The following is a 24,130-nucleotide window of genomic DNA, read 5'->3' as shown; positions in this document are numbered from 1 at the left end:
TCCGGTGGTCTTTGCGCTTTTGCTGTTTTTAATGCGCTAAACCAGCACCTGGGACAGCGAGGACATCCACACGAGGCACTTACGCTAGCTATTACCCTCTGATGTGATACTGTTGTGTCCGATTGCGTGGATTGAGCACCACATCAACTCAAATCAATGAGGATTCTGAAGCTATTCCTGAAGAAAGGAGCGCATATGCTGCAGTGTCTCTGTGGACAACGATCGGAGTCGACCACAACCACCAGTGGTGAGACATAACCGGGTGCATGCTCTCCGCTCAGCGATGAAAAACGATCTCATTGGCCGCTGACGTGTGTGAGCACATCTTCCGAGTCTGCGGTACTTTTTACGCTCGCTCTGTCGGATGTGCTCACGGCCGAATCGCTGCGCAGTGACAGTAGCGCGCGAGAGTCACACACTCCTGGCATTTTCGTTAACTTGTTTGTGCGGGCTTCATACGACTTCCACTCCTCATGTCATATCATCGCACGCCTGACATCCATCCCTTATCGTGATCGTCGTCAGGTTAATAACCTTGTATATGAAAAAAGCAACATAGCAAATATGAGCAGAAATTTCTTTCCACCTCAAGGACATTTGTTTTGGTCACCAGGGACAAAGAGTCAAAGAGAATGTAGTAAAGTCTTGACGGTTTGCCCCAAGCACCAAAGGCAATCTGTTAAACTGTGCCAAGCATGCATCTGCTATTATCGTTTTAAGAAAACGAAAGCCGTGTAGTATGAGTGCATGCAATAGCTATTGGAGGTCTCGAGTGTCCTCCACGAAAGGCAACTTCTACACGTGATTCAGCACCTTGGACAGCAACTTCATTGCGCATTGGCAGTGCTGGTGTCCGCGCTCCTTTCCTGGAAACTCACCTTGTTCAGTATACACAGAAATTGTCTCCCAACTCACAAATGACTGGACACTGCTGCAACTTCAATACCAATAGCCCACAACCTTTTAATGTCAGTCAATGAGAAAGTCAGCATGAGTACGTGTCATACATGAAATGCCCACTTTTAAAACAAAATTATGACAACAGTTCGAGAATGACACTTGCAGTAAGTGTTCTCCAGTCATCACGTACAGCCGTATTTGTTAGAGTGAATATATGACCGTGAAGGAGTGCTTTGGTTGAGTGCACTACATCAACAGTGGACTTATAAATGCAATAACATGTGTAACAATAAAAATATGTACACAAGGACTTTATTAGAGGTCATCCAGATCATCTGATATGTATGACATACATCCATATCTTCATTCCATTGTAAATGTAAGTGTAACTAGTATACACACATTTACTACATCAGAATACACATATACATTTGTACAACCGTTAGTCTCTCTCACTCTCTCCCTCTTTCTTTCTCTCTGTCCCTCTCTTCCCTCACTTCCTCTCTCTCTCCTTCTCTCTCTCTCTCTCTCAAACACACACACACACACACACACGCAAAGGTTGTGTAAGGCTACAAGGTAACGTAGTGCAGGTTCTTTTTATTCCTTGCCTTCATTAGGCTTGACACACTTTTGCTGACCCATACATCTTTTCTGTTTATCCATCGTTTTTTAATAGGCAACTCAATTGTACATTGTTCTAGGGTGAAGATCACTGCAGTAGAACTTAGAGGACACTTTGCTGTATCAGTTAACAACTCTTTAGGTGATTTGTGTTAGCTTTATTTTTTTTTGCTTGCAATATATGTTTTAGTGTGCGTGTGTGTGTGTGTGTGTGTGTGTGTGTGTGTGTGTATGTATGTGTGTGTGAGTGTGTGTGTGTGTGTGTGTGCATGTGTTTTGTGCACAGCAGGATGCCCAATTGTGTGAATTTTAACTGGACCTAAAGTTTCACAGAAACATGGTGTAAAGTTTAACATTACATTAATGACATTTCAGACGTTTGTCACTTATGTATTGGCTTGTGCTGTGACAAGTATTCTTCATACGTATGCATACATTACATCTCTAATATTCCCCTAATGTTCATCATATTCTTGCTATGCAAGTCTCATTGCCTCTAAATATTCTTAAGGAAGAGTGGAATTATCTGGAAAGCACCTTTGACAGGCTCTGACTGTATTTGTATAATATGGCTGTGCCCAGTGAAACTGTAGCCAGGAGTGTCTATTCTTCATCTTTCCCACTGTGTGGTTATGAATTTGAAGCATCGGTATGTATGTATTATTGTGCCATAAACAATATGAGCACTATAATGGCATATAACATGGCGTGCGCGTGTGTATGTGTATGTGTGTGTATGTGTGTATTGTACATATCATACTGTTTGTAGGAAATCATGATTGGACATTGGGCATTCAGCTCTGTTTGTGGTCTGTTGGATCAGTACAAATAATTTTGTTCAAAAACGTTTTTTTTTTTTTTTAAATAATCATTTATGGCAGCCAGTGGTATTACACACTCTTCAAAACAGTAGTAAAATTAGTGGCAAGTGGTCCAGAATTTGTTTCACTGAACTGAAGTTAGGGTTCAGTTTCTGTTGTGCTGAAATCACACTTTTAGAATATGTCCTACATATGGTGTTAACATGAAAAGCCATTGTTAAATTACCACAATTCTTATCCCATGGAATGAGGCATCATTTTAGAACTGCACTGGATTTATACTTCTCTTCAGCATTGCATCTTACCAAGACTCATGAAACACACACTCAAACTACTGTCCCTTCATGAATATATGAAAAAACTACTGCACAAAAAAGAAATGTTGACCCAGGAGATGTGCTGATTATTTTATTGTTCACATTTAAAATGATCTGACCAAATTGCGTTTTATAAAATGAAATCTAAGTCTAAACCCATGGTAGGCAAAGTCTTCCTGGGTGTCTGCCTTTGTGGACCATTTTGTTTCACTCTCAGTCCTACTGCCCTGAGTAAGGCGATCAAGATCTTTCAAACATGAGTATAAGAACAAAATTGGTGGGATTAGGGTTGATACAAAATCACACAGGAGGGTACATTGCCTGGATAACAATGGGCTAGTGCTAGAGTAAAATATTCTTTGACTCTGAGTGGAACAGGTGAGGTCAGAGCCTCGATTAAAAATCATTTCTTTTATTTATGGTGATTGGATAGGACTCTAGAAAGACTACAACCGGGCATACCAAATACAGGTAGATGCTGTTGCCAAATGTTATCATAAACCATTTATAATATTGTAATGTACACAACTTAATACATTAGGGGGAATGTAATATCACCACCACTGTCCCTAAAAACCTAATGAGTCAAAAGGTTGAACAGAGAAAAATACTAACAGACAGTACCTCAGGAGCTGCTCATGTTGAGTGCTCAGAGATCACCGTTTTTCCGTCAAATCAACACACTTAATGTATATGGTCATGCTTGGGAAGTCCACACACAGGGAAAGTCCATCATCATTTCCAGTACCTATATATTGACATAACCATAATCAGACCCTAAAGCATGCAGTGCCGTTTTATGGAGAGGTGATATGTGGGGCAGAATATGAGTGCGTAAGAAATGCTGGCTCAGCATATTAGGCGCATAACTCAAAGCTCTCTCATCACCGTAATTGTCTGAGCTACTGCATTAAGCTGACAGTTTGTTTAAAAAAAAAAAAACAATTCGATTGCACTGCTCCGAGGTGAACACTAGATGGCAATAGATTGTAGGAAATGGATTTAATCAGCCTTTACAGCCAGTCCCGAGTTTTCGGTTTTGTCAGAACGTTGATTGGAGGGGCGCCTTCGAAAAAGACGAAGAAGAAAAAGAACTGTGCTGCTGCAACTATTAAAAATTTACATTTGCTTTAATACCAGGGAATATGAAACTGGCTATGTGTCGATGATTTTTAACGTATGTGCAATTTCATTTCAGCTGTCTGCTGTTAATTTGCTAACACAGCCTAATAACATTATGGTAATGAGCCGCTAAACGTTAGCAAGTAGACTCATATAATTGGTTGCAATGTCTTTGTCAGACATTATCGTCATTTCATGCTTGGATGTCACATACTTAGAATTTAAGTACAGATTTTATGACTGATGATGAATAAAAATGACACGGGCTGAGTGAACTGCTTTAATAGGTAGTGAAGACACACAAAACTATATTAACTGGGTTGTTTGCTGTTAGGTGCAACAGCAAGAATTTATAATAGTGTTGTAATGGTCCTTAAATACGTCAGAGATCTGCATTGTCCCCCAATGCTATTTTCATTTCTGCTATTTAAAATTGTTATGACCAAGAGAGAGTAAGCCTATAACACTTATTAAAATAATGTTTTCAGAAGTGAAATTATGCTATATAGATCATATGTATATTAAGCAAACGTATGCTATATAAAATTATATGTATATGAACAGGGGAAAAAAATGATACTGTTTAAAATCATGTGTCCATACCAAAAAAAAGCATACTATATAAAATTATAAGAAACGAATTGAAATATGCTTATTCAACTGCAGCAATTTGTTTCAATGGGTATGTCTGCTTTTGCTCTATGAGATCAAACAGGAGGTTCTGTCTCCGGAGACTGGTTTGGTTCTATGATAAAAAACAAAACAAAAAAACAAACACTGAAATTAGATTCACAGGTTTCAAATTGAACTCAGTTTACAGCCCCACTGGAATACTGGGATTATAGCATTGTTCATGAATAATAGCTTACTGATGGGCTGTCAGCCAATCATGTCCCTTGTGAGCAAACTGGCCAATCACACAGTTGGGCAATGTCTAGAGGTTCTTTTTTTTGTTTGTTTTAAGAAAAACTTTTTCCTTTGATATTTTGGATTGTTCTTTCACATTGGAAGCATAGAGGTTAAATTGTGCAAAGCAGTAACCTGAACTCTTAGTTTAAATACTTTTTTTTCCAGCAACCAGAATGTGAAAAATTCACAAGAGAATTAAGAGTTGTACAGTACGCTTTACCTTGTCGGGGTAGTTGCAGTTACTAGAGTAAGTGCATTCCTTTGTCCTTACTTGTCAAAGGTGTACATTTCTGGACAGATAATAGCCAAATAGGATGAAGTTAACATGCCTTTCAGTGGCAAGTATGTGGATGACATCACAAACAGCCCAAGGTGACTTGGGGAGACAGAAAGAAATTTTTTGAAAAAAAAAAAAAAGAGAGAGAGAGAGAGAGAATCTCCATTCTCCCTTGGCTACACATTAAAGTCGGAGGAACACAGTCAAACTCAGAAAAGCAGTGTGAATGTTTAATGCGGTTCCATGGCATGGAAGCAAGAGGCTTTTCGTGTCGCAGCCACGTGGTCCACCCACGCAGACAAGTCTGCAGAGGGCCAGAGTGTAAGTTCCCAGCACCATCACCAGCACTGCCACCTTCCTTTAGTTATTGTGTTCACAGGGAAGACAGAACCCCTGAGGTTTCAGTTCAGTTTTCACAATGCTGTTTTATTTGCAGCAAGAAAGGCTTTGCAGCCATGCTACTGTATGTTTGTGAGCCCCCCATGAGCCAAATGGACGTCATTTCACTGTTGAATGTTTTGTTGCCAAGGTCAGTCAGTGTCATGTAGTGGTAAAAGTATGTTTGCAGTAGGCTTTTTTGCACTGCTGTGGTATACCTTACCCTACCAGTGACTTTAAGGATGCAGTATGTTATCTCTGTGCATGGATCAAAGTATAAATTCAAGAGCGCTGGCTTCTAGAGTCATGCTTTTTGTTTTATGCACGCCTCACTGTGGCAGTTGTACTACGTCATCCACATAAATGGGAACCAAATAAGTGTGTAAAGAAATAAGGTCATGTGTCACAAAACATATGTGTGGATAGTCGGAGGCGAATATTGCAATATCTCTGTCAGGACTAAAGGTAAAACAAGTAAGAAAAGAATAGCACTGAATCACCGACAAAAAAATATCCGTAATACAGTGTGAATAATAACGACACTGTGTTGTTATGTTTTAATTAAAGACATTAATATGTTAAGTAAAACCACCGTCGTTTAATTAATGTAGTCGTTTAAAATATTAAATAACGATGTTATGCACGGTTCGGTGTACTGTCCATGGTATTACAGCGTTCAAGAGTGTTTAGTACAATAGGCTATGTATGGGATTTACATGTTCATAGACGTGTAGTCGACGGATGGACGAACGGATAGATGAATGGATTGATGGAAAAGTGATGGATGGAAGAAGTAATGGAATTTATGAATAGATATTAGGGTAAATAATCCATTTGCCACCTGGATTCGAATAGGTAACACACCAAGTCAAGCGCATTTAAAAACGGACATGTAAATATGCCCGGCAGAAGTAGTATAAGCACTCTTTGGAGTCAGAATACAGAAGACAGTGACGAAATGTACTAGAATTAGTGTATACAGTAGTAGCCTCTATACACTGGAGCAAAGACAAGCGGCTCTCTCTCTCTCCCTCTCTCTCTCTCTGCTCCGGCGAATTCCTCATCCAAACCTCAATCACGTATGATTGCGTAGAGAGAGAGATAGCGTCGCACCCCCATTCACTGCTTGTCTTGTCTGCTAGAGGCAGCACACCCAGTTTCGTGATAACAAACCTAAGCAAACGGTCATTCACTGAGCGTTTAAGTCGGACTTTCGTGCAAGGGGCTCTGTAATTCCGGGAACCAGTATTTCTTGCACTGTGTACTTGTCGTTTTTTTTTTTCAATAACTTAATATTAATTTTTCAGTTGGCGACATCATGTTGCTGCTCTATCTCATTCTATCGCCTTTGTCAGAGAGTGCAGTGAGGATTGTTGAAGTTGCAGGCGCATCGCACAGATGCCCGTAGTCCAGGAGAGCGCTGGGCAGCAGGAAGGGCTTAGCAGTTCTTTATTTTATGCCGTCGGTTACACATATTAGAAAGTTGAAAAGCTTTGCAGTAGGATCCAGTAGTGGCAAACGGCTGAACCTGTCAGCCGTCATTAACGCAGAGTTCCACGCATCTGGAATAAGTGATATCATTTGGATAATGTAATATTCGTTCTGTGGAGGATCGATGTGGCTTCTGTTTGGAGACACGGCTCGATTCACCTGGAATACCTGGGACTCATTAAAATTGCGTGACAGGGTACGCATGATTTCTTAATCAAAGATTACAAAAAAGAAAAAATAGCAATCGTGACGACACGTTTGAAAAGAGATACTCAACTGTTTGACAGCTGACACAATAATTACATGCATCACTGGAAAACGTTTATGTGACTCGTGGGTGCTTTTTTTTTTTTTTTTAACTCGCAACCACCTGAGTGTAGTTTCAAATGAGTCTTCTAATTCAACTATGATTCGCTGGAAAAGGTGGATTTTCTAAAGAAATCGGGATGACATTTGGCTAATATTGAGCGGACAGTTCAAGCGTCTTTGCAAGTTATTGCGCTTAGCAGCTGTACCAGTCGACCTCTGTCTAACAACTCGGCTTGCCCGTTGGGGAGATGGCCGCGATCGCCAGCTCCCTGATCCGTCAGAAACGCCAGGCAAGGGAATCAAACAGCGACCGGGTTTCCACCTCCAAACGGCGCCCCAGCCCAAGCAAAGACCCCCGGTCTCTCTGCGAACGACATTTCCTTGGGGTCTTTAGTAAAGTCCGCTTCTGCAGCGGCAAGAAAAGACCTGTTCGACGGCGACCAGGTCAGTGTATCCGATTTTTTAGAAAATAGTTCCCCGCCCCCGCCTCCGCCCCCTAATCGAGCACAGACTACTGCAGTCAAAGGCTCAGCCTGAACCGCTGGAGAGATACTCTCCGCGGTATTCAGACTGCGATGCGAAAAAATCCCACCTGTTCCATAGCTCACGTGTTCTCAAACGAGTTCCAGCCGAACCATACCAATCTGACTGTAACCCGTTTCTTTGTTGTAATGTTATGACTGGATATATCTGTTATATTGATGTTATATCAGTGTTATTATTTCAGCGCCATTCGTAGCATTCTTATGTGAGGCTGTGCATTTTTCGATAAGTAATATCCACCCCTGTAATCTGCCAGTATACACGAGCAGCCAATCCACTTAAGCTTGAACCAATGCCGTTTTAAATAGTGCAACTCTGCTATTTGAAACAGCCAGGGGCAAGTGGCACCGCAGTGCACCACGGCTCTCTCAAATGAAATGTTTTAATGGTAAATGTTTATCACGGAGAGCGCGCTTTACTGCAGTGTGGGGAGGGATTGTGTGATCATCTGTATTGATGGGCACCGGTATCACAGCCCACTGTGCCACGCTATCGTCATTTTCTACACAAAGAAAAACGGTACGATGCGTGAGAGGGAAAAAAAAAATCACATTCTTCTCTTCTTTCAAATGCACGTCTCATGAAGTAGGGCAGGCTGTGAGGGGTGCATTCTTAAGCACAGAGAGGTGCAACCTACTCCCCCCTTTTTTAGATACTGTCAAGTATTTGACTTTTATAACGGCCGTTGGTGTAGAATTTGTCTGTAAAAAATGTTGTTTTTCCTTCTCCCCGTAAGATGCGCCCTCGAATCCTCCACAGGTGTCCCGTAAGGGCGTCAGGCTAGGTCAGTAGCTCAGCCTGCATCCGTGTTGCTGTCTCCCCGTCACCACATCATTTCGCGCCCATGTCGATCTCTTTGAGAGGGGTGCTAGCTCTTGTCTAATGGCAGTCGCCTGTGTCTGCCAAGTCTTTTGTAGTATGCTTACGACTTTTTCCTCCCCATCTCCTGTCCTTCAGTTCCCTGTTTCTTATATTTCTAGTTACCTCTTCTCCCCCCATTTTTCTTTCCCTTCCTCCCTGTTTTCTCTCTGTCCTTTCCTTCTCCCCCCTCCCTTTAGGTACTCAGTCCCTTCCCTCTCTCCTCCTCCCAAATCTTTTCCTCCATCTTTTTTTTCTGTCTGCTTCCAGGCCCTCTTTGGTTTCTTTAGCCCCAAGCCTCTGTGGTCTGTCCATTCCCGTCTGTCTGAGTACGTGTGTGACATGTGGAGTATCGCTATGAGTGCAGTGGGGCTGGCGTTTGCTCTGTGCTGATGTGTCGTGTTTCTCCTGTGAATTGTGGTGACTTCAGTAGTAGAGGTGATCATTCTCCATTTCACAATCATAAAACTCATCTGTCAACGTTATCCAATTGTAACTGTTAATGTTTCTGCAATGGAGCAAATTGGAGCATTTTTTTATGGCTCAAAACGACATGGATACACACACTCACTGCACATGATAAACAAGCTTAAAAAAAGGGCTAGAAGTGTTTTGAACAGACTTATTTTGAATAGAGGAATACACACATGTGCAAACAAACACACACTCTCTCTCTCTCTCTCTCTCTCCCTCTCTCTCTCACACACACACACACATATCCATGTGTGCACAAACACACTGACACACTCATACACACATTAACACAAACAATGTTTTTTCCTCAGGTTAGAGTCAGTCTATGGCCAGTTATTCTCTGCCATATGCATCAAGCTTTTATTTATTGAGGTGCGGTTTTCACATGTGATTTAGTGATGCTTCTCCCTGATGGATGCAGGCGGGATTGCTGGAGTGATTGATGGCTCTTCCAGCCTGTCTCAGAGACTAGGGTATACGGTGGATGGATGGGGCCAGTGATTAATGACAGAGCTGATCTGTACGCTTTCTGATCATTACCACCATGGAGATCAACAGTGCCACTGAATTCTGACCTGGTTCTTAGTTCAATGTTTTATCTATGGGACTTTTCTGGCTGTCAGGTCACTCTCGGGTTGCTTTTCACTCTCACACCACAGGGCCCAAGGCACAACCCAATCTTTCGATTTCAATCAGTTAGTACACCTCCTTCTATTGAGTACCGTCACCTCCTGGAAGTACTCTCTGTCCCAAAACCAGCAGCAGATATCTTGTCTGTAGAACTGATAATAAACCACTGAGGATGCCCACTAGTGCAGAGACTATGTCACCTTAACCAGTGCATCCACCTGATGTCAAAGACAGTCCACCTCTCATTTCAAGCTTGACATGTGCATAACGTCTTTATCTACGAGTCTGTGATGTGTCATTGCAACGTCTTTATCTAGGACTCTAGTCTTTGTGTTGATCTGATGTGTTAAGAATGGAATCTGACGTACTGGTTTGGGGGTGGTGTGTTTCGTTTGTTGGGGTTGTGTAATATGTTGCAGAGCCACAGCTGAAAGGCATTGTGACACGACTGTTCAGCCAGCAGGGCTTCTACCTGCAAATGCAGCCCGATGGGACCATCGACGGCAGCAAGGACGAGAACAGCGACTACAGTGAGTGTCTTCCGAAAAGCTACTATTTCCAGCATGTATAACTCACAGCATGCATGCACGCACAATAGTATTCCATAAAACCAACCGCTCAAATAATCAGAATATGTCAGGACAACTTTAAAGTATATTCAATCTGAGTCAAAATGGAATGAGCTTGACAGGGGGAAACTGATATTTTGCCTGATAGGGTTTCTCTTACATAACTTGACTTTGTGTAATTACAGTAATCAACACGAAGTGTTTCACAATAAAAATGTTTCAATACTAATTACGGAGGTAAACGACTATATGTTTATTTTCGCACCGAGTATTATCCAGTGGCTCAAAAGGCACATTGAGTAAATTGCGGAGAGCTTTTTTGAACAGGAGCAAGAGAAACGTTAAAATGTTTAGAAAGTAAAGTGCTCAAAGCTGTGCTGTTGTGAGCACTGAATTCATGGTTAATTGAAAAAGGGGGAGTAAGGTGAAGCCAGCACACAGCCTTCCTGTAAGGGCAAGCCTTTCCATGAGTCATTCCTCCTCTGAGAGTCACAGGCAGTCCGAAGCGCCTGCCTCCATATTCGAGGACCACTGTTAAACACTTTGGGAAGCACTCAAGTGATGCACATAAAATGGCCATTCTCTCATTCAGTAATACTGCCTGCTTACGGAATAGTCTCCACTCTCCAGAATATACCCGTAGAAAGAGTCATTGGGAATGGATTCAAAGTGCAGAGAGAGAGAGAGAGAGAGAGAGAGAGAGAGAGAGAGAGAATGTGCAAGAGAGCGAGCGAGAGTGAGACAGTGAGAAATAGAGAGAGTAGTGTATCTGTTCATTAGGTGTAATGACTCTAATGGGGAAGGATCTATTTGTCATGATAACTAGTTATATGGTGAAGGATTAGGATTTCCCACAGGAAAAAAAAATACAGAGAAAGTGCAATGTATTTTTTTTTTTTTTTCGTCAAACATCAAAGCTACTTGTGCGGCTGAGGATTTGCCTCCTTTATGGGCATAGTTTCAACTGTCTTACAGTTTCACATGGGGTTCGGCCAGCAGGTCTGAAACCAGTTCTTAAGGGAAACATCAAGTGGACACAATACTGGGTGTCACACTGGGTTTGCTCTTCATCTGCAGTCCCCCATAAAAGACAGTATTTTCAGAGGTATGAAAAAAAAACAACTAGATGATTGAATTCCCAGTGTAGAGATGACAGGGATAAGTGTATATTTCTATACTTAGATTCATTTGGGAGGAACAGTCTGTCTGCAGTTTGCTTTAAAGGTGAACAGAAACCGAAGTAACCACAGGACCAGTTTGACGTGTAATAATAATGAGTCCATTCAAGTAAACTGCGTATCAAGGAGTAAGTTTAAAAAAAAACAATAATTACGAATTATCTGAAAAGATTTTACCAGCCTTTACATTATGAGTAATGTTCAAAGAAGAAAACAATACAATATCATCTGGAATAAACAGACATGTTTTTTAAAGCAAACAGTGAATCAAATTGTCAAATCCTAGTCAAAATTCAAAGCAAGAACAACATTTTTCTTTTGTACATGAGGAAAGACTGTACGTGAAAGAATTATCGTTAATGAAAACATCGCCTTCCTTCACCACGTTTTCATTTATCGATTTGCGAAAGAACTAGCCCCTTTTTTTATTAAATGGGATCAATACATTTGTTAATTAAAATGTATTAGGTTGAAAACATGGATTATGTCAAGGTTATTTTGGAATGGATGTTAACATTTCTTTTAGTTGCTAAATAAAGTCATTTGTCTTAGTAAATAGCCCCACATCAAAACAAATGGTGAACAGATTTTTTTTCAATAAGGCTAGATCGTGACATGACAGTTGTCGTAGCCCCTGGCTGTGTTCCTAATGTATCCACGTCTCTGGCTGCAAATTCAAGCAGGTCCACGGCCAACCATTTATCTGTTGTTCTCTTTCTATTTCTCACTCCCTGAATGGAAAGTCGGCAGAAGGTGCTGTTTATCACAGAGGTACAAGTATCCTTCACTTTAGAGACGTTACTTATGCATGGCTCACTGCCACTGGAAGCCATCATGGCAAAAAAAAATACAGTGTTAATCATTAGCAGGGCGGAAAAAAATGATGTATGTTTGGATTATTTAATATACACACAGAACACAGAAATAAAAACAAACAAAGAAAAAATCCCCCCAAAACAAAGCTGGTTCAGAGATTTAATAATGTGATACTAAGGCATGACTTTAATCCAGAAGTCAGAAAGTAATTTTCAGTCTGGTAGGCTGTTCACAAGAGAGGGAGGTGGTTTTGGGGAATGTTAATCTGCAGACTATAGATTCTAGAAAACCCAAATTCAGATAAAAAAATATGTTTAAAAGTCCTTGTCACAACTGTTTGGACTGATCTAATGCATTGAAATTACTTGGAAAAAAAATTGTTGCTGGAGTATTCCTTTGACTGTCATACCATTTTAAGACCATTTTGTAGAAATCAGGACAGCGATTCGGGTTTGAGTATTGTTGTGCCCCAGAACAGTTCTGACACAAGTATTTATGACTTTAAGGTAGAATTCAGGTATGAAGCTCCAGGCTTTTAGTTGAAATGCAAAACCACAAAAGGATTCGGTAACGGGGGGAATGACTGAATAACTTGAGGCTGTTCTGTGGAAGCAGAATATCCACGGCTCTGTAGTCTTAGTATTCACCTGTCATGCAGCTCCATGGATTGGAAGAGCGGAGTAAACTGTGGTAAATAATTCAGTAAATAAAAACTAAAAATATCCCTTTCCATTTGTACCAGATGAATAACTCTCACCACGAGCATCCTAATGCTCCAAAGAGAGCAAAAGAAAGAAAGAGAAAGCAAGAGAGAGAGAAGGAGAGAAAGAGAAGATCAGAAGGGGAGAGGAAGACAGTGAAAACAGAAAAAGGTCTTGTCATTCAGGGCCAGCTTGTCTCTATATATCGATTCCCAGAGTAATGGATTTCTTCCACCTTTAACTCCTTGACTCTTGAACTCCATGGTCCATGTTGATGAGAAAGGTAACTCATTTTCAAATGGCCATTCTATCTGAGCAGTCAGCACTTCAGTCAAAGAGACACCCACCACACACTGCGTGTAACCTGCTGGATTCATTCGAGTCTCTTTTGCTGATGTTGCAGTTCGCCGGAGTTTATAGACAATGATGTCCACCACAGAGACCACGAAGTCAGAGTACCATCAACATTGATTTAATTGTTACGTAGATTTTACATAATAAATGTTTTTTTTTTTTTTTCTGGGATCAGACATCTCCAAAAGGACATGTCCTGGGAACCGAATTGAACATTATTGTGACATTGTATTATTTGAGTATATTATTTGGCATATGCATAAAAACTAAAACTGTGATGAAAGTGACAAACTTCATCTCTTTGAAAAGCTATTGTCGTCATTTATGACAGGAAAGTGATTCAGACAAGAATCTGATGAGCCAGTGACATTTCCTCCCAGAATGATGGTTATCTGGCTCTATTTTCATCATGTTGCCAAGCTCAAAAAAACACCCATGAAAAGTTTAGCACAGACAGGCTATACATTATTTCATTCAGTAGAGGAGACTACTGTCTCATATGCCACTATTGTCTGTGAATGTCAGCGATTCACTGTCTGTGTAATTTAGTTATGACACAGGGTAATTATAGTCATTAATCATTATCGAATAAAAGCCAGTCAACGTGCGGCAGCTGAACGAGACTGGAATCTTTTCTTGCGTCGGGATGGCTAGATGTCTGGACTGTAAGCGTCTGTTCTGTCCGGTTGTGAATTGGTCTGTGAGATGCCTTTGTCTCTTTGAGTAACTCAGCTGCATCCATCAGCTCTAAATTCCTGTGCTGCTCTCTTAACTGAGGATTTATGTCCACACAGATTATGGTTTCTGCCCTTCTGTGTTGAGCTACAGGTTCATTCCCAGTACTGTGTGTGTGGTATATCAGCTGACTTTGTATGAGGGGTTCAAACAGGCTTTGCCACTCTGAAGACTTCAGACAAGACCAAGTGATTATAGGGTTTTGTGTGGTTAGTAAAACTGGGCTTTGGGTTGTCATGGACTTCATATGATAGAGCTAGAGTTTGAGAATAAGCTAAGGAAAACCATTGCCTTTTAAAAGGTCATTGCCTTTGTAAGCCCACATTTCCCCCAAATCATTTAAGATATAGCCAAAAGACAGAGCTCTTGACATCTGTCAATCTAAAAAAAAAGGATTGTCCAATCATAGGAATTATAGAAGTTAATTTTCAGTCACAAGAAGTTAGAGGATATACTTGTGGTAGTGCTGGGAATGCTTATGAAAAAAGATGGATCATTCTAGAAGGTTTCTCTGTGTGGAGCTGCTGTCTGCTTATGCCCTTGTCACTGCAGTCTGTTGTGCAGTGTTTCATCAGAGGTGCAGATTTCCTTTTAAAAACGCCAAGGCTGATGTAAGACCGCCGCAGAAAACTAAAGATATGAGGAAAGAGCTCTCCTCAGAGAGACTGCACCTGAGTGTAATCTCTTATCTCTTGGTTTACGGCAATAGCTGCAACATGTGCAGCTTTGTGCCCACGCACGCACACACACACACACACTCGCCCTCTTTCTTTCTCTCCCTTTCTCTCACACACACACATACACACACACACACACACACACCTGAATCTGGAAGCCGTAAAGCCAATTTACACGCCATACACCAGACGTCGATTTTTATCAAGTGAAATTGAATCAGCTCAATGGACAAGCGAGAGCTGGCACCTCCCTTGTCTGTAGCACCCCTATCAGATTTAGCTCCTGCCAATCAAAGCTCAGCGAGAGACCTTCTTCCAATGGATCTATACACCTTCTCCCCTTGACCTCACTTAGGAATTCACCAGCCTCAAAAAGAACCCTGCACTTGAATGACAGCACATCTGTATGCTCTGACATTGATGTGCCTTTTGAAGTCACTGAGGCCTCTATGAGTCAGTGCTCAATCCTTGGGCTCAGTCCAGTAGCTTTCAAGTCTTATACATTTACCAGTGTCTGTTTCGTATGTCATAAATATTCACTTTGCTGCTGCTGCTTTTTTGCACATGTCCTGTACAACAGCAGAAATTCTGGCCTTGAGGGCTTAACAGTTAAAGAATTTCAGAATCCTTTGGCTGGTGTGCAGGTGTGTGAATTCACCAGACAGTGTTAAACAATAATCTGAAGGACATGGTATCTTTCTTGCTTTTTGTTACCAGCCCTGTTTAACCTTATTCCAGTCGGTCTGCGTGTAGTGGCCATCCAGGGAGTCAAGGCTGGCTTCTACATTGGCATGAATGCAGAGGGATTTCTCTACAGCTCAGTAAGTTACGCTTATTCAATTTCATTTATGTCCGTTTGTGTAAATATGTCGAGGAACTGAACAAAAACATAAGAGCAAAAGAAATAACAATAGAAGGACAAGGAAAGAGAGAAAGAAAGAAAGAAAGAAAGAAAGAAAGAAAGAAAGAAAGAAAGGAGGGAAGAAAATTAATTTATTAGAATGTGTGTGTGTGTGTAAATATATGTGTGTGTGTGTGTGTGTGTGTTTGTGTGTTTGTGTGTGTGCATTTTTTGCTTTCTTTTGGATATTTTCCAGCAGCTTGAATGGTTGAGAGCTTGCATTCTTGTGTGAATGGGGTTTTCTAGAATGTTCTCGCAGTTTTAGTGTTTAGTGATGCTCATGTCAAGATCACAGTGAATAAACTGTGTTCATGCAGATTTTTTACTCAGGTGGATTCTTTACAGAAAATGCTTTCTTTAAAAGAAATGCTGTAGTTTGTTAAGACTATATAGAAGCATTCACCACAGTTCTTTGATTTGTAAAACCATAAAAAGTTTAATTTTAGAACATGCTTTCTTCTCATAGTTTTCATGTAAACTGTGAGTGAGAGAGCCATGTTTTTAACAGTGTGTTGCAGTGAGCTGGGGTGTGTGACAGCCTGTGAAATGGCTGGTCAGAGGACAGTTTAACTTGTCGTAGCTACTGTTCCATAAAGATCAAGTGAGGAAATGTCTGTCTGTTCCGTTTTTAGAGATTTGTCCCTAAATAACAAGGGCCTCTACCTGTCACTCAGCTGTAATCAAACGGTTGCAATTCATTTTGTAATTCTAAATTAGCACTAGTCTTTTATACCACCGAGGAGAATGGACTGTAATGGCTGTTGTACACTGGCTATTGGCTAAGACCAGGACATAATGTAACCCTGTGTATAACTAACTACTTTCGGGATATAATCAAATCTATTACAGGTCTGAAGGAGAGTTTTCCGGAATCAAAGGTCACTGGTTTGAAAACAAGGTTTTCATTAGCTAAAAGAGGGTTTAATTGAAGAGGGGGGTGGACTCTCCCTTGCCATATGGAGTGCCTCTCTCCTGCCACGCATCGTGGGAAATTAACATGCTAGAACCGCCTTTCGATCGGAGAGGCACGTAAACAGCGGGTGGGTTCATTCAATATTTAATAAACAACGCTAATGGCCAAATCATTCAAGCAGAACTGCTGACCACCAATCAGTAATTCCTGTGACAGCAGGTTATGGAAATGACAGAGCTGTGGGCCCAGCTGAAGGGTAATTTATTTTTTAAAACAAGAGGTTATGAATGCTAAATAAGAGACTGTGGTTGCAATCTTAATATTTGTAATCTTCTACTACGCTGTGTCTACCCTTTCAATTTTTGCTGGGACGAGCTGCAGCACCAACCCCGCAATGAGAAGCCATTTTCTTGCCACATTTTCTGAAAAAGTGTGTACATTCATTTGCAGTAGAATACTGTGTGCCTCAGGGATGAGTGGTATTCACTTAAGTGGTGATTATTTTACAGATTGTCAGGATTAGGAATGCAGGTCACAGTTTTTTTCTTTTCTTTTTTTTTTTTTTTTTTTACCTCAACAGATGTCTCATTATTCCAAAGTAATTAAAACACTAAAGATGCCTTAATCAGACACAGGAATCCACAACACGCCAATCCACTGCAAAGTGATTCAACACCCCCCCCCCGCCCCCCCCACACCCGTTTTTTTTCTTTCTGACTTTACCCAAGTATTAGAAAATCCGTTTAGCTGGTTCTGTCTTGATTGCCCTGTTGGCTACACATACGCAGTGAAAATAGCACTGCCCACATCACTCAGTGCTAATTTCATCAGCTCGTTTTCACAGCCGACTGGTTTTCATTTGCTCATTTGTTATGGAGGACAAATTCAATTCGACATATGCTCTAACGCAGGGCTGCTGTCATAAGTATATGGACCTACAGCCTGTCATTCAAGTATGACTTCACTACACCATCTATAGTTCACGGGTTGTTGCAGTTTTTGTCATCGTGAGTTATGCTCAATTGTTCTTTGTCCTTGTAAAAACGGAGGTGTCTCCCATGACCTTGCCAGGTCTCCCTTCTGTGTTACATGTAATATGCTGAAGTGAAGAACAGAATATTTTTCTTTTAGCATCGTATATGTGTTTTAGTATTGAAGCTCCTGTAGGTTTTAGTGATAATGTGCAAGTAAGAAAATGTGAATACATGAGAGGACCATTGTTGATTCTGTTTGTTTTATTTAATTAGTATTTGTACAGGAAAGAGTTGTAGCTGTCAAGTGAAGCTTTGTACAAATATAGGGAGAAGCCAATGCTGAGCAAATTAAAATGTAGCCTATAAAAGGTTACAGCTAACAGAAAGATAAATAAAAAGAACAGCCAAAGGTCACAAGATAAGAAAGACTAATTTGGTTACAGTTAAAATAATCAGTGAAAATTCTTTAAATCATTTTTTGTTCTTGAGTTAACAAACATAGCACTATGATCAAAACATTAGCTAAAATAATCAAGGAAAAATTCTTCAAGTTAGTTTTTGTTCATGAGTTGACAGGCATAGCACAAAGACATTTCTCAGGATCTTGTTACATCTGAAGGCACATCAAGTGGTTTTCTCTGTCAGCACTGAAAGTTAAACTTTTTTTTTTTTTTTTGGTCAGGTTTGATCTGGGACTGCACCACGGTGTTTGTCCTCCAGTGGTGCAATTATTCAGGGAATTTTTTTTTTGGCCTGCAATGTGCTCGTTATCTCCAACTCCCTGGAGGATTCTGGGTGGGGGCCCATGTTCTCCTGCTCCAGGAACCCAGCGGAGGGATCAACGTCTTTTCCAAGATCTAATGATGCGGCTCATCCTCGCCTCTGAAATCTTGTGATCTTCTCTATCTCTGAATTAATCAGCAAGATTTCATGGCCGTGAAAATCAAAACCCCCTCTAGCGTAAAAATGGTTTCCAAGAGTATTTCCCCGACACCTAAATGTATACCATTACTTTCCTTTTTCTATCACCCTAAAAAAAAGTTTGTCTCTTTTTATTTTTTCCCTGTCTATATGCCATTTCATCTACCAGTGGATTTCATAACAGTGGGATTTCACAGAAGCTGTCTTACCAGAGTTACTGATGTGTGGACGTGGGGCTATGTTAAAAAGTAATGAGTCCAAATTTCAGGCAAATCTGCATGCCTCACGTTATGCTCAGTCTTACGCTCTAATTAGCATTTCTGACATGGTTGATGAATAGTGTGTCAGACTCGTGTACGACTATTTTTTGGATGGAGTGTTAAATTCATTAGTATTTATTTCCATCATAAATAACAGTTATTTGGGTGATTAACAAGTAAAAAGTTTATTAAAAAGAAACTGACTAACACATACACACACACATGCACACACACACAGACACACACACACACATACTCAACACACACACACACACACACACACACACACAGATATGGATGCGTGAGTTCAGATGAGATGTACTTTTGATTGCGGGCACTCAGTGGATGAACATCTACTTTCTGCTGTCTGTAGAAGCAAAGATGTGCTCTTTTCATTCATTTTTACCAAAAAAGAAAAGAAAAGGAAAGAAAAGAAATGACATGATCAAGTGGCCTATAAATAAGAAGAAATTTTTATATGATAATCTAGAGCAGAGCTGGCGAATACAAGTCCACTCTAACGGCCTTTGGCTAGAGTCATGGTTATTTTATTCATCATATATCTGACACTGCATTGTGTTGACCAAGTAAGGTCAATTTTTTTAGGGTTCATTTACATGTTTAAGGCTCTTATCAGTTTTATAATTCACTGAGCCATTAGGCATATACAAGCAATGGGGTATTATGTAAATAACCCTTTTAACCATCCATAACACAAATTTGTGCCTGCTAGATAAATGAAAACTTTTTTTTTTGGAACATAAGCCTGCATTTCATCATTTTAGCCAAAAAAAACCCCCCTTCATTTTCAATGTCCTTTTCCACATTTCTTCTTATTGGCTGGAACCTCCCCTAATACATTAACAGCACAAGCCTGAGTGCTGGGTGTACCTGCTGATGCTACTTCCTTCCTGTGAGAGTTGTGGCCACTCATAATTATTATAAGACAAGATAAATACAACCATTTTACCAAAGACCTAAACTTTAGAGAGAATCCTCTCACTTAATGAGATCATTTATCTGCACAGACATGTCTCGGGGGGGTTTGTTCACCACAGTGAAGCTGCACGATGACCATCCATCGCTGTAAATCCCTGAAAACTGTCCAGGCTCGCATCCACGGTGACTCGCCGAACGCAGCGGTAAAACAGTAAAAACCTTTTGACTGACACGAAAATGTAGTCACGCTTTCCGCCACTGCCCGGTCCTAAAGCGTCTAGGCATGTCACCTTTAGATTTTAATCTTTTAAAGTAGCATCTGATGTTTCTGTCTACATCCTCACAACTTAACATGGTATGGGGAAAGGCTTTCTGCCAATTTCTCTCCTTCAGACGAGAGTGAGAGCATGTTATAACGGAGCCGCTTTCTGTTGAGCAGCTTCAAACCTGCCAACTCGCCACTTTCCATCTCTCCATACATTCTGTCATGATCATTAGAGACTGGGCGATGTACTGCGGTGTCTGTTCTGCATGTTCTCTCTCTCTTTTTTTTTTCCCTTTTCATCTCATCTGTACAACCCTTACAGATACCAGGTATTTTCCTCACACTGGGCATGATAAATGCAGCAGCACCCCACCTCACCCCGCCACCCACCCCCAAGTTGCAACCTACACTGCGGCAGGCATATCTGCCACTTCACATTTCAGTCTTTCAGCCAATCAAAAAGTCTTGACACAACTACAGTCTTTTGCACTCTGAATAGGGCATTATTAAACCAACAGTAGTTACCTCACATGCGCTTTATAATTCATAAACTCACATCCAAACCAATTGCGCCATACTGTATATAATATCTCAAAAACTTGTTCTGTTTCACACTGGAGTGCCACATCGTTTTCAGTCTCAACTAGTGGATTACTGTCCCATCAAAAATTCTGGAGTTTGAGTCATGTAAAGTGGATAAAATAAGAGGGTAAGAGGGGTGAGGCATCTTTAGGTAGTGTTGTCAGAGAGTGCTAATTACAGCTGTACGGTGTTGAGGTGGTGATGTTCAGGACTGCGATCGGTGCAGCGTTGATTTTTGCTCTGCCGAGGGCTGGGGTGTGTGGGGGGTTTCAGAAGAGGCTCTGATAAGGATTCCTTCTCCATTATTTATGACACGTTCACTGTGACCTACTTCATAGCACAGCGGTAACCACAACTCTCCCTGTACTTTAAACACATCTATCTTTAACTAAGATACAACCTCCAACATACACTCAGTCACATGGACGCATGCACCCTGTTTTCAGCTCACGCGCACACACACACACACACACACACGTGCATGCACGCACACACACAAACCCTCACCTAATTCATCATGTATGATCTATGTTGTACATGGACAACAAATTCAATATTGTTATTACACGCACGCACGCACGCATACACCCACGCACACATACACCCACGAACGCACATAGAGACATTAGGAGTACAACGGGGAAAAATTTATACTGCAATACATTAGCTTTCTAATTTATGAATTTGCACTCCGACACATACTCATACTCTCATAGAGAGATAAGGGAATTAGTTGCCGCTGTGTATCTGTCCAGTTCCCCGTGTACCTGTGCATAAATTACATCTTAAGTGCTTTCATTGTTTTCCTCAATAGTCCACTGACTTTACAGCCTCTTTTTTATGTCCCTCTGCTGTGAAAACGTGTTGCTGTAAAACCATCGACAGAGATGTGAGCAGAGGAGAGAACCAGGATAGCAGTTTTACAGTATATGATTACCACTCCCCTGATGCATGTACAGATACACACTCATTCAGACACACTCACACTCACTCTCACACACACACACACACACATACACACACACACACACACACATACATAACATTATGGCTGCATGTGAAGACTGTGTCAGTGAATGGCAGTGAGATTACTTTTGCTAAATTTGCTCACGCTCTGATGGGAGGAGCTAAATTAATGAACATGCTAGGGGTGTTAATGTGAGAGTGAGAATTTGAGCTGTTATCTTTAGGGTATTCAGAAAAAAATGCTAACAGCAGCAGCAGCAACAACAACAACAACAACAACAACAATAAAAAAACGTTCATTTTGAACAATGGGTACCGTGTCCTTCCTAGACAGCCAATGTGACTGTGGCAGCTGTCTAGACACCAGCGGTGCTGGCCCAACCCGACTCTACCTCCTGAATAATAATGTCCTGTCAGACCTGTCTCAAGAATAAAGAATCCATTCAACCTCGTACAATCCAGTTCAGACTGGTTTCAGTTGAAGTGTGTGTGCGCTTTCTGTTTTTTCTTTTCCGTTTCTTTTTGGCATTGTCTCACGGATGTACCTGCTCTGGTGACAGAATTTAATGTGTTGGCTCACTTTTAAATAATTGTAAGGTTTACCGCTAAAAACCTGCTAATTTCTCACAGTTGATGCACCTTCTTTATGCCTCTGCTATCTCATCAATATGTCTGCTTTTCGTTGCTATGGTTGCTCTATCGGACTCCTTTGCTTGGATTTGATATCGGCAATAGGAATTTGTACAGATGTATGCACAACTGTCTTTGCGTTCTCTGGGTTGCATTATTTTTTCCCTCGTTCCCTTGCTAATCGGTATTCACGACAAGGCTTTTAATTCTACACGTGTGGTGTGTGTTTGCTCTCTCTTAATATGTAAATGTTTTCTTTGTTGCTGATTAGGTCAAGGGCACTCTGTAGGCTACTCAGCTTGTTAATTCTCACTCACAGATTGCAAATGTGCTCCTGGGAAAAGCCCCTTATGCCTTGTTTCATAGTCCTTAGTCTCTCCTTCAGATTCTGAAACTGGATTTAAGACGTTGTCTAGCTTGTCTAGCTTGTAAATACAGCAGGCTGTGCCTGAGAGTTCGTGACTATGGAAAATTTATCACATATTTTACAATAAAAACAAACTTAATGTGGCTAAGAAGATTTTTTTTTTTAATTCATCTTTGCTTAAGCGTCCTTCTTAAGTCAGTGCATCACAAAAGATTAATATCTGGAAATTTCGTTTAAGACTGGTTGCACTACCCATATCATAATTAAATCAGTTTGTTCCGGTCCATTAGTATAAACACTCTCGGTGCCTATTTTAACAGAGGTGAGACGGCTTATTAAAGCAAAGTGTCCTTGCTGTAAAATTCGAGGGAAGGACAGATTTGTGTTGTTGGGTGGGGGGCTAAGGCTGTTGGCCTTTGCTGGGTTTCTCTGGGCCATCGCAGCGGGACGGATGAGACACTCACCTCTGCAACCTTGCTAGCAGGGTAGCGTCTGCTTGCTGACAGCATGTCACCCAACCCAGATAACACACACTAACTCCTGCCATTTCTGTCTGATCCCCCACCGTACAGCAGGTGAAAAGTACACGTGCGCTGCCGTAAGTCCTACAAGGCAAAAAACACACACACTCCCAAGCAGTTTTCCTCATGGATTTTTTTCCCTCAGGGATATTTTGCCCTCTTTCTTCTTAGTTTCATCCTGACAGAGACAAGCTAATTCACACCAGCTTTTTTTCTGTTCTTTTCACTCCACAGGAAATGTTCACGCCTGAGTGTAAATTCAAAGAGTCTGTATTTGAGAACTACTACGTTATCTACTCGTCGATAATGTACCGGCAGCAGGAGTCAGGGCGTGCCTGGTTTTTGGGCCTCACCAAAGAAGGCCAAGTCATGAAGGGAAACCGAGTGAAAAAGACCAAACCCTCCTCACACTTTTTACCCAGACCCATTGAAGGTGAGACCAATGTTGTTAAACCTCATAGCAACCATCTAAGCATTTATTCAATCAAGGAGGAAAAAAAAGAGAAAGAAACACTAGATGCTAGTTAACGGTAGCATCTGTTGCTAGCTTTAGCTGCGATAGCATGCTAATTGTGTTTTCCTCTATAGTTTGCATGTATAGGGAACCTTCGCTGCACGAGATTGAAGAGAAGCAACGCTCCAGGAAAAGCTCAGGAACTCCCACAATGAATGGAGGCAAAGCGGTCAACCAGGACTCCACATAGCAGGGCCAGAACATGGGGTACCTTGTGCACAGAACTCCCACACCTCGCCCTAGCACCTCCCCTTATAGGGAATTACTGTAATACAAGCTAAACCAAGGCAACAAACGGAACACTTGCCTGTGAAAATCTTTCAGAAGAACATGGAGGAAAACAAACAAAAAAATTAATAACAAATAATAATGTTACTTTTTCAATCAGGACATGAACTCACATTTTATGCAAAAAACAAAACAAAACAGAACAAATCAAACAAACAAACAACAAAAACAAGCAAACAAAATGTCAATAACACCTGAATCACAACAATAAGTGATGTTCATCTTTTTCAGTTTGTGCTTTTGAAAAATGAGCTTTAAGGCATTCTCATGTGTTAGTTTTTGAATGCTCTTGCACCTCCGTGTGATAAACTGTGTTGCTGTTATCAAAAACAAGACTATTCTTTCATTCCTTGCTTCTATTAGTTTTATGACCTCTGGTTTTTTGTTTTGTTTTTGTTTTTGTTTG

At 40.9% G+C, this 24,130-nt stretch overlaps 1 protein-coding gene across 4 annotated transcripts; it reads left to right on the top strand.

Annotated features, from left to right (window-relative positions):
- Positions 1 to 156: 156 nt before the first annotated feature.
- Positions 157 to 23,626, top strand: fgf12a (fibroblast growth factor 12a). 4 transcript variants are annotated; one of them, XM_030774512.1, is made up of 6 exons: positions 4,732 to 4,750; positions 7,065 to 7,085; positions 10,073 to 10,183; positions 15,401 to 15,504; positions 23,157 to 23,355; positions 23,511 to 23,626. In XM_030774512.1, exons 3-6 carry the CDS (start codon positions 10,132 to 10,134, stop codon positions 23,624 to 23,626), a joined length of 471 nt encoding a protein of 156 aa, XP_030630372.1. In that variant the 5' UTR covers positions 4,732 to 4,750; positions 7,065 to 7,085; positions 10,073 to 10,131. The 4 variants fall into 4 exon arrangements, with proteins under 4 accessions (XP_030630371.1, XP_030630372.1, XP_030630369.1 ...); XM_030774509.1 differs by lacking the exons at positions 4,732 to 4,750; positions 7,065 to 7,085 and adding exons at positions 7,397 to 7,592; positions 8,428 to 8,475; XM_030774511.1 differs by lacking the exons at positions 4,732 to 4,750; positions 7,065 to 7,085 and adding an exon at positions 157 to 247.
- Positions 23,627 to 24,130: the final 504 nt, after the last annotated feature.

The sequence above is a fragment of the Chanos chanos genome, chromosome 5, assembly GCF_902362185.1.
Source record: "Chanos chanos chromosome 5, fChaCha1.1, whole genome shotgun sequence".
NCBI lineage: Eukaryota > Metazoa > Chordata > Actinopteri > Gonorynchiformes > Chanidae > Chanos > Chanos chanos.
This window is presented reverse-complemented; position numbering and strand designations above follow the sequence as displayed.

Coding starts and splice junctions, on each gene's coding strand:
- fgf12a (XM_030774509.1), top strand. CDS start 7,397: ATGGCCGCGATCGCCAGCTCCCTGATCCGTCAGAAACGCCAGGCAAGG. Junction 7,593..8,427: donor ACCTGTTCGACGGCGACCAG/GTCAGTGTATCC, acceptor TCTCCCCGTAAG/ATGCGCCCTCGAATCCTCCA. Junction 15,505..23,156: donor AGGGATTTCTCTACAGCTCA/GTAAGTTACGCT, acceptor TTCACTCCACAG/GAAATGTTCACGCCTGAGTG.